This window comes from Struthio camelus, chromosome 5, assembly GCF_040807025.1.
Source record: "Struthio camelus isolate bStrCam1 chromosome 5, bStrCam1.hap1, whole genome shotgun sequence".
NCBI lineage: Eukaryota > Metazoa > Chordata > Aves > Struthioniformes > Struthionidae > Struthio > Struthio camelus.
This window is the reverse complement of record NC_090946.1, coordinates 65,459,977-65,477,587: the sequence shown is the minus strand read 5'-3', so window position 1 is coordinate 65,477,587 and position 17,611 is coordinate 65,459,977. Positions and strand designations below refer to the sequence as shown.

Genomic DNA, 17,611 nt, shown 5'->3' with positions numbered 1-17,611 from the left:
TTAGAACTTGTCTACTCTGAAAAGACTTCCACAGACTAGGTCAATTATGAGACTGTTAAGCATCTTGTCCGTACTGCTGTGTCATATTTTTGATGTTCAGTTCAGACTAACGTCTAAAGACTCTAAATTTAAGAACCATTTTTAGTTACTTTGAAAGAGTCTTGGTGACTGCTTGCTTTCTTACTGTTGAACCACTGGCTGCAAAATTTGTCATTGACGTGCAAAATTAGTTTGTTAGGACTTCTTTTTTTTTTTTTTTTTTTAATTTTGATATAGCACCATTTTTGACCAGGTAGCATCTCTTTTCTTGGAAGAGATTTTCAGATTTTGGGCAAGGGGGTGCCATTAGAATTGATTTCTGCTTCTTTTCTTTTTCCTGTTAGGATATACTACTTATTAACCTCATTATAGAACACATGATTTGTGACACAGACCCAGAACTTGGAGGGGCAGTGCTACTTATGGGTTTGCTTCGTACTCTAGTTGATCCAGAAAATATGCTTGCCACTGCCAATGTAAGTAAATATCTTCAAATGACATTACAGTTGGGTTTCTGGAGTGCTTGATCTATGTTACATGTATAATATTAAAACTGACCTTTTTTAATTCTTTAGAAAACCGAAAAGACAGAGTTCTTGGGTTTCTTCTACAAACATTGTATGCACGTTCTCACAGCCCCATTATTGGCCAATACTACAGAGGACAAACCTAGCAAAGGTAATACTGCTCTGGATGTTAGGCACATCAGAGACTATTGAATGTCAACGTTTAAAACGGAATAACTGTCAAAGGATTTTTAAAAAGATTAAATCTGACCTATTTTTAATTTTTCATTTCTCTATTTAAAAGGAGGGTTAGAGTAACGTTTTTGTATATATTGATATAATTATATCCTAGAAATATTAAAAGAGCCTGAGCCTTTTGGTTTCTTGTACAGTGCTTTTGTTAAAAGGCATAATGGATAATGTTAGTGGTGCAAACTTAGTGAGGATATTGCATATCGGGCCATATTTTGTGATGCATATAGACGGGCAGGCTTCATAATGAGATTTGGTCAAGGAAGCCTGACAGCTTGTGTTAGCGTAAGCTCTTTGCTCTCTGAACCTTTAGGCACTGATTTAACAAAGACAGAACGTTTTTCAAGTATAACTGTTTCTGTATTTTAAGTGTTTCCTGGCATATGTGTATGAATAGAAAATATCCAATCCCTAACAGGCTAATTCGGTTTCTATTTTAAACTTTAACCTTCTAGCGTATTTCCTCAACTAGCTGTGGGAACGCGCAAGAGCTTGAAAGTGTTCCTCAGACTGCACTTGCATATTTGAAGTTAGTTTCTGAAGGTCATGTCCTAAAATATATTAATTGTTTTGGTTTTGTTTTTATTACAGATGATTTTCAGACAGCCCAGCTCTTGGCATTAATACTGGAATTGCTAACTTTCTGCGTAGAGCATCATACTTATCATATAAAGAACTACATTATTAACAAAGATATCCTACGAAGGGTACTTGTTCTCATGGCTTCAAAGCACGCTTTCCTGGCATTGTGTAAGTTTGAAAGCTAAGGACTAAACTGGTATTTTGTGAAAGTGAATTTTTATGTATCTTCATTCTCTTGGAAGAAGAAAACTGTTCACAAACCATGGCAATTTTTGACTAATTACAAAAATCCTACCACTATGCTGTATCTTTTGTTTTTCTTACCATTTTACAGATGTCAGCTAGAATTAGCAAATAATTTAGCATTTGCAAATGACTTTTCTAAAATGCGCAAGGATTTTTTTTGTAGTATAGAGATGAATTGAAAAGATGATATCTCGATATTAAATATGCTAAGAGAACCCTCGTAAGTTTTTAATGTTTTTTTGAATAGAAATCATCAGAGATGTTTAATTGGAGATACAGTCATCTAACTACATTAAACATAGCGCAGAGATGTTCAGTGTGCTGCTCTTCAAACTCCGATAGTTTCTTTGCCGTTGTTAGGACAGTATTAGCAAAGCAGTGTGACTTAACTCTGGAGGTAAATGTCAGTTAGTTGTAAATTTCAAGTAAAAATAAACATTGTTTTATTCTTGGAAGCTTAAAGCCCTTGAAAACCAATTTCTCTAAATAGAGTTTGCCCAAGATCCACTTCTGCACATAGAATAAAACAAAGGTTAAAGTTGTCTGAGAGGTACCATGCAATAAGAGGTACCTTTTTAAATTTTTCTACTGAGTTACCTGAGATTTTGGGATTGGAGCCCTTCAGTAATCACGTTTCATGTATACGCTAGCTGCTAACCAAAGTGTACTTACCTTTAGAGAGATGATGCCCTGCCTTCTCTAGGTGCGTGGACATTCACAAACGTGGATGTGCTTTAGAGTTTTAGAAAGAGCTGTATCATGGATGTAAATCAAGTCTTTGCTTTACTGTGTGTGTGAAGAAAATGCCATTTACAAGTTTTAAAATGAGATAGTTTGCATCCTAATCAAGCAGGACTTAATTAAATGTAATCAAACATACTTAAATAAGCCAATTTCCCAGGTTTCCCACTGAGAAAAAATTTTTCCTTTATCATAGATCATTTCCAAAATTAAAAAAAAATGAATCACACACCTCTGGGTTAGTAATATAGTTAAACAGTAGTTTGTTCTTTAGTGATCAAAGGCTGCCTGACTTGTTGAATTATGAAGGAGGATTTTTTTGTGATAAAATGGACAATTAAACTTCAGTAGTATAGTCCAGACCTTTTTGAAGCAGAGAATATCTGAACATATTACCTATTCTTAATAATGTAGTTTTCTATAAAAACTGAGTTTGCAAATTTCCCTAAATGATACTGTGTCATTTCTGAGGTTTTTTTTCTTTTACATTTGAAAAACATACCCTTTAACGCCATTTTAAAATTGTTTCAGGTGCCCTTCGCTTCAAGAGAAAGATTATTGGACTAAAGGATGAATTTTACAACCGCTATATAATGAAAAGTTTTTTGTTTGAACCTGTGGTCAAAGCATTTCTAAATAATGGTTCCCGTTATAATCTGATGAACTCTGCCATAATAGAGATGTTTGAATTTATCAGAGTGGTGAGTGCTGTTATATGTCGAAGATAATTACCGTATTGTTTAAACTTGCAGTTCAAACAGACTTTTGTTTTAGTTTGTGCCCTCCATTCAGCTGTAATCAAGATGTGATCTTATGATATCTGTATTTAAATGAGCTTTCTTTTGTACCACTGTTACTTCTCTCTTATGTTCAAACTGTACCATGATTTGAAAATTAAATTCAGTTAATACTCAGTGTTGCAACAGTACTCGTTGTACCAATATTTGAAAAGCAGTCCTAATCAATGCAGTCCTATTAAGATAAGAATGTCATTTGAAACTACTGCTATGAACACATCAAATTTAATTTTGCCCTGTGATGATTTCCATTCCACAGAATACGGAAACATACAGGAGAGAGATCATCTTTTCTGATGTTACATTAATGAAGTGCTACAAAATTCCCGCCGTGGAGTCTCTCTTAAAATAAGGAGACCAGTTTGGTTGTCTGTATAGTGCTGTTTCCTCACTGTCATCTTCATCCAGGTCTTGACAAGATGCTGTACAGACTGTGTATGTGATAAGGAGAGGGCCATGCTAGGGTGCGGGCAGGTTGTGGAGGAATAGGTGAATGGGGAAAATTATCACCTGTTGAAATCATATATGCTAAGCTTCTCCTTCCTCTTTAAGCTGAGGCTCCTTAGGTGAATCAAGGCTGAGATAAACTGATCATACTGGAAGAGTTGGTGAGAAAATATTTTGAAGCTAAAAAAAAGTTGATCCATATAGGTGGCCGTGACTTGTGCTGTGGTCTTTCAATAAACTGCAGAATTGGGAGCTGACTCTACGTTTTGTTTTGCTGTGAAAACAAATCATGTTTTATTTTCTTGTCGTCTTTTTCATTTACAGACGCAGGTTGCATTTCCAGAATACTTTTGGGTATCTGTAAATAATTTTTGTCGATTTTTAAGGAGAGAAAATTTAAAAAAAATCTGCCCTTTTATTGTTACTGATGTATTACCATTCGCAAGAGGTGACCTTTGAGCAAGCAACCAAAAAAGAAAGCAGTCAGTACGTTGATTCATGTTGCTCTGCTTGTCTGTAGTAGAGGGCAAGTCCCATGTTTAGTCTGCAGGGCATTCCAGGGAGTGTGCTGTGCTAAGGAAGCCAAACCATGCCCAAGAGCAGTTCTTCTGCCCCGGTATGCAGACCTGTGCCACGCTCGGCTGTCTAGCGGTGGCTTTGGGCAGCCACGACACTCTGCTCAGACAGCAAAAGACTTGGGAGCTTTTCGTAGAGGACCTTGACTGTATGCGACCTGTGTGGTCACAAAGGAAAAGCTTGATATTGGTTTCTCGTGAAAAGTACTTTTCTTGTTCTCATCCTAACATTGAATAATCATTTCCTTGTTCATAAGAAATGTATCTATAGTGAGAAAAGAAAGAATATGAATGCTAAGTCTATCTCCTAAACCTGTTTTTTAATTTACCTTTTACAACACACAAAAACAAATCTCTCAAGATAAAAATATTTATAATCTACAGTGGGAAATACCTTGTAGAATTGGTTTTGGTATCATTTTCTTTGGCATTTTTGATTTTATTTATGTATGCTGAAGGATATATGACTAGAAGACTACTACTGTTATGCCTGTTTCTCTCGCCGTGTATTTGAAGCTCTCGATTTTTAACTACACCTGTATGTATAATAGTAGTTTTTCCTTGAGATAATTACCTATGCGACATTTTAAAAATAATCCATCATTTCAGTTACAACATGATATAACTTTTTATATTGTTTTAGCAAATAAGTTCACTTGAACTAAAATAAATCACTTGATGGTTGTTTCTTCCTATAGGAAGATATAAAATCGTTAACCGCTCATGTAATTGAAAATTACTGGAAAGCACTGGAAGATGTAGATTATGTGCAAACATTCAAAGGACTGAAACTACGATTTGAGCAACAAAGGGAAAGACAAGATAATCCAAAACTTGACAGGTAAAATGCCTTTACGTGCTCTCATTAGTATTTTAGTGCTCAAATTCTGCTTTGGGAGTATTGGTGGATTTTTGTGTGATAGCAGAAAGTGTAAATAATGCTGACTCCTGCCTGCATCTCAGGCATTGTTGAATTTGTTTGATTAATAGTGTGATTTTTTTGCTTCAAACTCTTGATCAGCTTTCAGCTAACATTCATTGAAGAATGTTGTTCCTCCTCTCCCTACCTTCCCAGTAGTAATATCAAGTTCTACTATCCTAAACTTATGTGCGTTACTGTAACGAGGGTGGAAGCCTGACAGTATCTGAAGTTCGTTTGCTGACTATTAGATTCCCACCATTTGATTTTAAAGATTATTCTTTCATAAATTATTGTGTGGATTTTTCCTTCAAAAACCCATGTGACAAGTCTCTTTTCATTTTAGTTAGTAATAGGAGTAGATATGCAGATATTTAGCTAACCTCTGCTTAAGGTCACTGAGAAATAAAATTTGCAAAGAAATTTCCAGCGATACTTTTTTTGTCACCGTTACACTTGCTGACAGAATACAACATAATGTGCTATCACGCTTAAATCATTCCTTCTGTTGTGCCAGATCAAAAATTCCCTTCCGTAGTACGCAGTTACCCAAAGCTAAAAGGGTAGGGTGTATAAAAGTAAAAAGTTTAGGACTGTATAACAGCTTTTTTTTTTTTTTTTGGCGCAAATGGTTTTACTTTGTGCATAACTCCATTTAAACAAAATACACTACTTGTGTGAGTAAATGTATTACTCTTCATAATTGTTAACATGATTAATCTTACTCTGTTATTTTGAATTGCTTTGCAAACGCATTTAAAAAATTAATTCTGATTAGCAGTGCTAGGACATTATGAAATTTCAAACTTCTAAATTATTATATTTCATGCTACAAGTGTTGTGAAGCAATATTTAAAAATGAGATCTGCAGAATTAAAATGAGAGCATAATCAGAAATTTGGTTTAAGGTATTGAAGCACTTCTAAGAGTATGTGCCAGATTTACAGTTTTGAGAACTAATATGTTACAGGTTAGATATCATTATTGTGGCTTGTGTCAGCTCAGCTTATCGCTGAAACAGCTGTGAAATTCAAGCCCTGTGATTCTGATATTAGTGCATGTGTTGGAATCCAGCCACTTTCTTGAGTAATTTCAGTCTAACACGAGAAGTAAAATGTTAAGATCTTTTCTTGGTATAAGCTGAGCTGAGTGGTTGGGTATGGTTTTACCACCTGAGGGTACTAAAAAAATTATAGCTTCAAGAGGTTTATATCTGGCCTGGCTTTTTTCTTCTTCCCGCGTGTTACAAAGCAGCTATGCAAGCCATGTCACGATCTGGGTCCTAAGTGAAGAAACAGGAATAAGAAAAATGCAAAAATAACAAGAATCTGCTCACCCATTTTAATGAAGAATACTTCAGTCAAGAAAGAGGCCAACAATTCTGGTGACATGGGCCAAAAGAGTATCCGAAAGAATGCTGCTTTTAAGTAGTGGTTTTGTACTGTTACCAGAACTTCAATTTAAATCTAATTTAAAATGATGCAGAATATATAGATCTAGATGATGGTACTGGCAACCAAATTTATGGATAATTAGATTTATTTTTAAAAATCTGTTTAGTGTTTGTTTTTTGTTTTTTTTTTTTACTTTATAGATTCTTAATTTTTGCCTTCTGGCTTTTTTCTGCGGTCAGTAGTGCAAGACCCTTTCCTTAAATAGAATGACCTCAGATTGTCATATTACTATTCCAATAGCAGGGGTTTTATGGAAAACATTGAATTTGGGATTTACACTGTTTCCAGTAAATTTTTAACAAATGTTACAAAAAATTTATCAAGAGTTTTCATGTCTTTATGCAAAACTGTTTGAATCAGCATTTAGCAACCAAGAGAGTTTTTTCAGCTCCTCTTCCACTTCTACTCTCCTGTTTCTCTGGATGCACATCGCTATCTCTCTCTTCCCAGACCGTAATGCTGCCTCTCTGAGGAAATAGAAAAGGAAGGTAGAGCTGAGGTAGACCAAAAGTAGTAATAACAAATAGATCTGATGGGGAACAAGAGGTAGCACTTGGTGTCCATTGCCCAGAAGAATGGAAAATACCATTCCGAAAAAACTGAGCAAAAATTGTAGCTGGTGGGTGTGGGAGAAAGAGAGAGCTCTCTTTTTAACATATCAATTTTAAACCAGAGTCCTATATAAGTTAGATTTTTTTCTTATTTTTTAAACACATTGGACCCCAAATAGTGATGGCCTATGAAGCATAATTAGGAAAAAAATGTATAGTTTCTAAACTTTTTTTTTACAATATTTTATTTACCTGTGCAAACCTCTTGTTCCAAACCTGAATCAGACACACAGATGACATTTATGAAAGTGACATTTAATACTGCTGTAAGTAATGTACAGAAATTTTGGACAGATATAATAGTATGAATGTGCTTCTGCAGAGATGCACTTTATTTTATGCTTTAAAAAGAAAAAAGGTGTTAGTCATTTGCACTGAAAAGATAAAGATGCAAATTTCATAATGATTTACTGTATTAAAGATGCTGATACTTTTGTATTATTTTACAATATTTGTATCTGTAACCTGTCAGTGTTAAATGTCAAGTAGGAATGTTACTAGTATGAGGGAGCTGTTGGATTAAAAGTTTTTAAATCTATTGTTTGCAGTATGCGCTCAATTTTGAGAAACCACAGATACCGAAGGGATGCTAGAACCCTGGAGGATGAGGAGGAAATGTGGTTTAATACTGATGAAGATGATATGGAAGATGGAGAGGCAGTGGTGCCCCCTTCTGACAAAACTAAAAATGATGAGGATATTATGGACCCTATCAGTAAATTCATGGAGAGGAAAAAACGTAAGTAATGAGAAGAAGAATGCTATATGGCTTAGCAGAAAACACAAGTTACACTTTTTCGTCCTACTGAATTAAAGATTGATATTTAAAGTCTTAGATCCTGAAACTGTGACACTGTGCTGGTGGAGAGTTTGTTCAAAGTAAGTTTTGTTGTCTGTAAAACACAGTAGAACAAAATAAGGGTGTTTATTTCTTAAAGCATTTAAATGACAATCTTAGCTGGCAGTCAAGTTTTCTTGCATTTTATTCAAGTTTATAATTCATCATTTTATACATAAATGTTCAGGTCATACCGTTGATAGCGTGGTATGGTTGGTAGCATGATAAAAATTCTATGACCGCTCACTTTATCGAGTTTTAAATAAAGTATTAGGCATTTTGTCACAAAGCAGTATGATTTGTAATTAAATATTTTGCTCACTAATGTTGCTTTGGTTTTTGCTTTTCCCCCTACCGCAGTAAAAGAAAGTGAAGAAAAGGAAGTTCTTCTGAAAACTAATCTGTCAGGTCGTCAGAGCCCAAGTTTCAAGCTTTCCTTTTCCAGCGGTACAAAATCCAACCTTACCAGCCAGTCATCTGCAAGTAATTTGCCTGGATCCCCAGGTTCTCCCGGATCCCCAGGGTCACCTGGGTCTCCAGGATCTGTTTCTAAAAGCACATCTCAGATGGCAGCTATTACAACGAAGGTAATTTTGAACAGACATAGGGTGGCTTCATTGTTACGGTTTGGCATTTTGCTTTAGCATTTCAAATTTGCATGAATTCTGATGTGTTAAGCAGTTCACTGTTTGTTAGATTTGTGCATACTTTCTGTTTGTTTTAGAATTTTTAAGGAGATCTGACATTTACATAAATAGTGTAAAAATATAAGCTCTTTTTATGCCCAAACTCTTAAATAATTTTTTCAAAAGCAAGGCACGTTTAACTAGTGTGTACTAGCTACTGTTTGCAAAGATTCTTGCTATGAAATATAGACAGCACTTTACTTTTGTTAAGTTGCATAGGGATGTTTGGCAGGTAGAAATACTGTGGAAACATTGCTGAATTTTGGCACACTCCACCGTGTTACCTCACCCCCATAGAGAGTTTTTACTGTTACCATCTTGAACATTGTCCAGAATTATACAACTGATGCATATGAAATAAATTAGTTGTGTTATGGAGTTGTATTAGGGTTGCGGTAAGCGATAACATAAATAATTTATATTATCTCAGTTTTTTTTTTTTAGCCTTTTGAACTAACACATATTACACAATGATGTAGAATAAAAAAGCACATTTGAAAGAGTCAGTATTAGTTGCATTGACTATCCAAAGCCAGCATTTTAAAATTCAGCAGCATCCTAAAATGTATTTAACGAGATTTTTGGCTGCAACTATATCTGAACCAAACCAGAGTTTAGTCTCAATAGAGTGTTGTCTTCACAGCAGTGGGGTCAGATACTGTAGTAGCAGTACAGCACAGTTAGGATAATGAGATGCTACTTTCGTAGTGAGCGTTTTTATTTCTGAAAGGTCAGGTTCATATCTCAGTTCTCAGGTATTCTTTTGGAACCTTGGAATAACTCTGATTCATCCTTATTTTTTAATGCCACCTTACTGCTTGTTCACCTAACTTCTAGCCAAGGCAATTGTAATTTCAGTTCTTTTTCTCTAACAGTCACAGATGGTTTAAGGGTTTGTGCTGGCGTTGCCACCTTTTGAGAGCACCTGAATGAGGAGACCTTGGCTGACAGCAGAATTAAGGGATACTTCCTCTAAATTTTTCTGTGGAAGAAGGGGAAGCAGATTTGTTTCATCTATGAAAAAAATGCAGTAGTTAGTTAAGCACTACAAGCCATACAGTTGGCTCGGAATTTAGTTGAGTCTATTCTGTATTCAAACTGGAGACTTTTCTCTCTCAGACAGTATAATTCCCTGAATCGGAAATGGAGTCTTTACATACGGAGCGTATGCAAAGCATAAATAAAGCGTATTGTGTACAGCATTAGCTTCAAATTGTCAAGTGTTTGGTTTTACAATAAAAATATTCGAGTAACATTTAATGTGCAGTGCACTGAAAAATAATTAATGGATTAATTATCCAGCAGCATAAGCTGCCTTCTTTCAGCGTAGCATATCCAGCGTTTATAAAACGTGCAGCATTCACAAACTAAAAACAGTGTTGGAAATGGATTTCTCAGTAGTTATTTGATCACATTACATGTATTATACCCAGTGTTATGCTGTATGTGACTATACACAATGTGTGTACTTGTTTAGAATTGCATCTTGGTATACAGTTGACTGAAAACTTCTATTTTAATGTCTCTCATTAGATACATAAGGAATACAATCCTTGAGTAAAGTGTCAGCAACTGCCATTGCAGTCGCACGCTGGTTAAATCTCATCAATTGCAATGTCCTATAGTTGGAGGAAGTTTTTGAAAATCACACTGCTTCCTCATGGGTCTAGAGCTGCCTAATCTTAAATGTTGTTGCTGTTGGCAATACAGGGGAGTTTTTAGTGTTACTAGAGATCCTTTTATTTTTGCTTTGCCAAATCATTTAACTTTTGTAACCCTTACACCTCAGTCATGAATTACTTACATTTCTGAACATTTAAACTAAGTTTTTTGATGAGAGACCATGTTATAAAAGTATTGTAATTGAAAATTCAATTGGAAGGGTGTTCCGTGTCTGTTTCTGAAATGCTGCCAGATTCCTCTTTGCTGCAGTCATCTGTGCTGGATGAGAGAAATATATATCTTTGAACAGATAGAGCTGCAATGACACTTAGCAAAACTAGGTAGTTTTTTGATTTTCTTTTAATTTCAATTGGAAGTATTCTCTCTAGTAGGTCTGTTGGACAGGTAAAGCTCCATTTTGGATTTATTCATTTCAAGTAATGTCGTTTTTATTCATACTGAAGGATTTTTGTTCCGTATTCATTATTTTCGAAACTTCATATAACGATATCCTTGTGGCAAAAAGCTGTGCAAGCAATGTTTTCCAATACCTTAGAAAAAGCAATGTACAATACATTTTCTTAATTATAGTAATTGTGTCTTTCTTTTTAGGGAGGCCTTGTGGGACTCGTAGATTATCCTGATGATGATGAAGAGGATGATGAAGATGAAGATAAGGAGGAAACTTTACCTTTGTCAAAGAAAGCAAAGCTTGAATCATCATAATGGCAACTGCTGAAGAACATTACTAGTTGGGGGAAGAATATTTTGTCCAAAAAACAAAACCACAACAAAGCAGCAATCTTTTGTGAATTACTGTGTGAGACACAGATCAACATATACAAATGGATTTCTGCCAATCAAGTGCCAATTCAAAGGAGCAGAAGAAGAGGAAATATTTCGTTTAGGGGAAAGACTTACGCCTTTGAGCTCTCCAGCTTGGACCACATGTTGCCCTTTTCTCAGGGAAGGAAATGGAAAAAAAAAAAAAAAAAAAAGCCAACAGGGCAGGAGTTTTGTTAGTGGAACTCTGGATTGGCTGGTCAGTTGCTACAATCGGAATATGCTTTCTTGGACCATGTATGAGACTTCTGAAGAAAAGGCGTTTTTTGCCATAATTCTTCACTAGTTAAGAATGCCAGCAGTTTCTTTGTATAAAAGAGACCTGCCTTTCAAATCGTACATTCTGAACATTTTAGTCAAGCTACAACAGGTTTTAAAAACCTCTATGGGGGAGGGCCGAATATAAAGTTTCCTCTTTTTTTTTTTTTTTTAAATCTGTTCCCTTTGCCCTTTAAACTGCAGAATTTTTTTTTTTTTTGGAGGTGGGGGATTTGTCTGTCCCTTCTTGATTAAAGATTGAGTGGAATTCTAGATGTGGTCACTTTTGTGTCATAATTTTTTTTGCCCCCCTGAGTGTATGCTTAGTTGTTGAGTATATATTTGGGACCATTAAAATTTTTTGATGTAATATAATCTCACTGTTGTGCTGGTACCTGTTTCACCCTGTGTAATTTTGTTTTGCATCACAGTTCTTAATATGTTTAGGATTTTATGGAAGATGGTATAGTTTTTATTGGAAAAAAATAATCTTGCCACAATGTGCATAAAAAGCAATACTATTTTGTGACTAAATATTTTATATTAAATTTTACAGCAACTGTCTTGAGCAACAATTCAGGGAAATAGGACGGAATCAAAAAAAAATGAAACCTGCAAATATGAAATTAGTATTCCAAAGAGACTTTGAAATTTCGTAACTGAGTACAATGGTGGTAGACTAACTCATCAAAATGCAAGATGGATGATATAGGAATACCAGTATATTGACTCATTTGACTTACAAAAATAAAAAAGAAATAATTAATGCTGAAGGACAATGGCATTAGTGGTATTTTTTTAAAACCTCTGATTCCCTTTGGAATACCAGTTTTAGTGATTCAAAGATGGTTGCAGACTAACTTCTTTACAAGGATACCATCTTTCAAAATTCATTCTAATATTCGATTGAGAAACAGCAATTAAACTTTGGGCCTAACTCAATGACTATATTCTTTCCACTTTTTCCAAAATCTAAATAATATTAGTTATTAATTGAAACTAAATGTTACATGCTACTTCCTATTGTACTATTTTTACAGATGACTTTGGAGGGCAGTGCTTCCCAAGAACAGAAATTTCCTTGGTTCCTTTGCAAACAAGAAATCCCTCCTTACATACATTTTCAAGAGTAGACTCCCTTTTGGACATTCAGACCACTACAGTTACCAAACCAGTAGTTACAAGCAGTAATGCACCACTTAACAGTAGAAATAATGTACGTGAGAATCTTGGACTGGATCATCGGTGACCACACATAAGCGGAGACTGTCATTTTGTTTCTGAAGATTGTGCTGCTTGGCAGATTTTATGCTAACTACAAATATCAAAGCCTTTGTGCTCAAACTTTATTAATACATATATTAATAATTCCATATTTAAATAAGAATACATATTAGGGAAAAATAATTATCCATGTTCTCCTTTAAAAGTTTATTTGAGGTCACTTTTTAAAGTCGAGTTTTTGCAATGTATTTATTAAGAGTGTCTGTGACAGGACAATTCTAGGCAAGAAACATTTAGAGTTCAGCAACTGGTCACTGAAAGATTGGATACAGCCTTCTGTTGCAGTGTGAGTGTCCCCGTGCTGTCTCAAAGACCTGCCTGAAACTTGATTTTTGCAACTCTGGTGTCAGAACAGTAGCCATGATAGGGAAATCTATAATTTTGCAGGGTTTTTTTTTTATTAGCTTCAATTTGAATCCTTTCCATCTGTCAGACTTTGAGCATAAAGCCCTAAAATTTTTCTTCATGACCTCTAAGTTATATCACGTAAAGTTCTTCCGAGTAGTAGTTGACAGAAGGAATTTTTTTTGATGATATTATGTGTTCCTTTAGCTATCGTGGAATGATTGATGCTTCAGTCTTTTAAGCTCTCAGGTACTTTCATAATGTTTGTAGGGATCTTGGATGGTTGCATTTAACAGAGGAAATATCATCCTTAAACCATCAAATTTTGTCTAAATAATAATGGGAGTAGAAATATTTTCAAATTGTTATGAGGCTCTAAAAGACTAGTAAAATATTAAGCTGCACATCTGTTAAGGTTGTCTAACCTGTAGTTAGACAGTAAGTTGACTTTCCCCATTATCTAACACTTGTAGCCTGACAGGACATGGCTACGCTTAAATTCAGTTGGGCATAGTGGGGAAGTAGGTGATTTGGGGACAGTGGTGGTATGGTGTTGTCCATGATTTTTACTTCAATATTCATGGAAGTCTTGAAAATTAAATACTTTTCAGAAGAAAGAAATAATGGGATTGTGAGAAGTGATGGGTATGTAAAACAGTGGACATGAATTAACAGGTGGTCAAAAATGATGTTAAGAAACAATATTCTTCTGTTCTAAATCTCTCTTTAGGATTTTTGTTATTCTTAGTTTTAAAACAATTTGCCCATGTTCCCAAGAGAGCTGCTTATATATTCTGTTAAACATGGCTCAGTTGTAATTGCTCAGTCATATTCTAACTATATCCTTAAATACAATTTACAGGGTAAACTCCTAAAGTATCTCACAGGCTATTTTGCAAGTATTTTACAGGGTAAACCATTAGATATTTTGGCTGAACACAAATGAGATCCAAAGGAGAGTGTAATGGTATATTTAACAGTTATTCAAGGAGTATTGTCTGAAGTAGAAGTGACTGATGTCTTTTGTGAGATACCTAGAAAGCTAAGTGTATTTGCTGTTTTGGAGAGAGTGCACATACCTGTTCCTGAACGATAAAAGGGTGGAAAATAACTTTTCTTCAAGTACATACACAATTACCTTTATATTGCAGATGCACTTGTGACACAGTACTTGATCCTGGAAACTTGCTTTAAGGTACCTGTAGGGGCTGTTCATGCCTCACCTTCCCTCATGCATCCTTGGGGATACACATGGCAGTGGATCCCCTGTGTTTTTGCAGTCCTTCCTTAGCTGTCCTATGCTGAAGACAAAGGAGACCTGTCCTCTTTACATGGTTTGCCTTTCCTGTTTGGAATTCTTGTGTTGAGAATATTTTAAGATACTTTTAAGCCCCGTAGGTGGAAAGCTCGTTGCAAGACCCAGAACGTGCCTGAATCATTGGTATATGTCCCTTTGTTCCGTCAGCAGTTGAAGGACTGGATGCCAGTTACTGTGAGGTACACCTCCTAGCTTTGAGCCTAGATTTTGTCAGGGATGCCCCTGACAAAAGAAACTTTCTGCTTTGTGACTTCAGAGGCTTTGTCCTTCCCTCTGATCTAAATTAATGATTATCTTTTCACCATGAGGTTTTTCCAGCTCCTTCAGTTCCCTAGTGGAAACATCTGTGGATGAAACACTACCTGCTGTTGGTAGTACGCTACCTGCTATGAAACCACGCTACTAAATAATAGATGACTCCCACTGTTTAGTAAGAAGCTTTGCTCAATCTCTTCAAATTCCCCAGAAATTTGTGAAGGATCAGATCCTGATAAATAGGCTTATAGTGCATTCAGCATCCCTAAACTCCCTGGTTCAGAAAACAAAAATGCTGGGGATCCTCACTGTAGTGGCCATCTCCGCCACTTATGGGCACTCTACGTGTCTCTAGATGTGTGTCTCTTTCCTTTTCCCTAACCAATTCATCCAATCAGTATAAGCCTCTCTTACTCCAAACGACACTGATACTCAGACCATTGCAGACAAGAGAGGGCTAGGTATGCTGAAACACTGATGTATTGTCCAGTTTAGCCTCCTCTTGACCGCTGTACCCTGTCCCTTTACAGGAATCATTCCCAAGATGGTTTGGAAGGAAATTGCTAATTTGCTGACTATAAAATGGTAGAACTGAATTCATGGCTACTATTTATTTTATAACAAGTTTTCCCTAATACCAAAGAGGATGACAACTATTGAGAGAATATGAATTTACTCAAGTTTAAGTTTAGGATAGCAACACTAGGCATAATCCACTTCAGTGATTTACGTTTCTTGACCTTCCAGACATTATTTTCACATTGCCATTAAATATTTGCTCAGAAATACCTCAGTTTAGTGTCGAAGGGAATCCTCACCCCAATACCCCTGTTCAGTTGCTCAATGGCATACTGTTTCTCCAAGATTTTAGCAGTAGCTACTAGCTTTAATAAAAATGACGGTTGTCCTTTAGCTCAATTTGGACAAACTAGTTTCTGTCACTTACTTACTTGGACAGCTGTTCGGTTGATCTTTAGCTGATGCTGAGTCTTGGTTCTTGTGGAATTTCAGAAGTTCTTCATGACGCCAGAGACTGAACTTCACTGGTGTAACCCAGGATTCTCCCTGCCAGCATGCATATCCTGCAGGATTGCCTCTAGATAATGAAGTGAGCTCTTGGTATAGTTGGAAGCCATCCTGCCATAACTGCTGCCACTTTGGGGATTTGTGGCCGTATATAAATAAATAATATATATATATATATATATATATATGATATAAAATATATATATAAATAAAATAATATATAAAATAATATAAAAATATTTGAGAAGTTGTAGTGACTGTGAATACCTTGTCTGCTCTGTCTATATGCTTTTTGGATACTTCAGTTACCATGACATCAGATAGTGACGGAACTGAGGGAGACTGACTGCTAATCTGCCTGTAGGACTTGCATGCAAGTATGAGGACAAGCAGGAGGCACGTATAGCCACGGAAGATAATGGCTTTTGAACAGTAGCCTCACCAAAGTGGAGTACATGCATGCTCTACAGAGAATTTTACAGTGACTACATCTGTGAAATAAAGGTGATATAAAGTAAGTAATGATTCTTTCATGCATCCAAAATTGAAAAATAATCTCATTTCTAAGAGCTGTTTGCCTGGCTTCTGTGATTTGAAGACAGTTTCTGTTCGCACTGACCTCCTCTAAATAATAATAAACTTTTACACCTCGACTAGAATCAAAGCCACCTTATGTGTCTGCATATGATATGTAAACCATTGATCACCACAGTGTATTGTATTCTTGTGAAAGGGCTATCCATAACCCCTTCTTTGGGGTTATCATTGGACAACCTCAGTTTTGTGACTTTTGTTACAGCATTTCAAAATGAGAGTCTTTAATTTCATGTGTCTCAAATTCTTAAAACTTGCTTCCCAAGTCTCTCTGGCTCTTCCACGCAGAATTTAATTCAAGGTGCTCTTTGAGCAGCTAGTGCAGACATAGATTTCCCCACATTGTCCACTGCTTGGTAGATATCCGGGATGGTGGTCCCAGCCCTACTATCGTGTACCTACTTACCTAGGCTTTGTTAATGTACTTTTACTCCTTATATGGAAATTTACACTTTTGTTCCACTCTAGACAGCTAATCTATGTACTTTCCAAAGCTGCTTATAAAGCCTCTGGTTATGCTTGCCTCTTAGTTTTACCTAGATCCCATCAATATCATCAATGCAGATATTGGTATCTTCTTTAATAACTATAATTTCAAAACAGCAGTCTGAAGAATGACCGTTTCCCAATGCACTGGGTGTTCAGAACCGTGTTCTGTTTTTATAAGGACGTTTTCGGGCGATGGCTGGTATGACACCCAGTCATCTGCTTCGATTCTCTTCCGTGCTTTGATGAGAACCCCAGCTTTGGAATTACACCCCCAAGCCATTATTTTGGTCCTTGCCGCTTCAGTAATCACCTCAACAAGATCAGGACCTGATGTGTCTTTAAAACATACCAAACGTTCCCCCCTCTGCTACTGCCAGAAATTACATCTTTACCAAATTTCTGGATGTTTAGTTCACATACTCCAGTACACTAGCTCGCCGCTTTAGCTCACCACTACCAACCTCTCTTTTTGGCACCGCTTTGGCTTATGAGTCTTTAGGCTCACAAGTGCTCCTCTGCTGCTGTGGTATTCATTGCTTCTCTGAAAGGTCAAGTCAAGGAGTTTATGCCATCACTTCTGTCTTTGCCTTGGATGTGAGAACTCCTCTGTTGCTTTCAGGTTCTTGCAAAGGGATATAAATCACTGCTGTTCCTTCATCTTCTCCCTTATCTTTTCCTTGGTACTATTTTTACAGGTTGCCTTGTGTATTTGTCTCTATATTTATTTTCTGTGGACTTAGATGTTTATGAGCGATTCTTCCCAAAGTCTCTTTTCTTGTATTTTAGATTCTGTATTATGTTAATCTTGTAAAGAGCTTGTCTAAGTTTCAGCACTGAATGAAGG

The 17,611-nt window shown here is 36.0% G+C and overlaps 1 protein-coding gene across 1 annotated transcript in view; it reads left to right on the top strand.

Annotated features, from left to right (window-relative positions):
* PPP4R3A (protein phosphatase 4 regulatory subunit 3A) overlaps positions 1-11,831 on the top strand; it is a 45,138-nt gene extending 33,307 nt beyond the window's left edge. Inside the window, exons 8-15 of the mRNA XM_009689842.2 lie at positions 384-515; positions 615-717; positions 1,389-1,547; positions 2,898-3,067; positions 4,884-5,026; positions 7,718-7,908; positions 8,368-8,594; positions 10,968-11,831. Of these exons, the coding sequence (XP_009688137.2) occupies positions 384-515; positions 615-717; positions 1,389-1,547; positions 2,898-3,067; positions 4,884-5,026; positions 7,718-7,908; positions 8,368-8,594; positions 10,968-11,081 (1,239 nt within the window). The 3' untranslated portion in view covers positions 11,082-11,831. The remainder of the gene's footprint in view (positions 1-383; positions 516-614; positions 718-1,388; positions 1,548-2,897; positions 3,068-4,883; positions 5,027-7,717; positions 7,909-8,367; positions 8,595-10,967) is intronic.
* Positions 11,832-17,611: the final 5,780 nt, after the last annotated feature.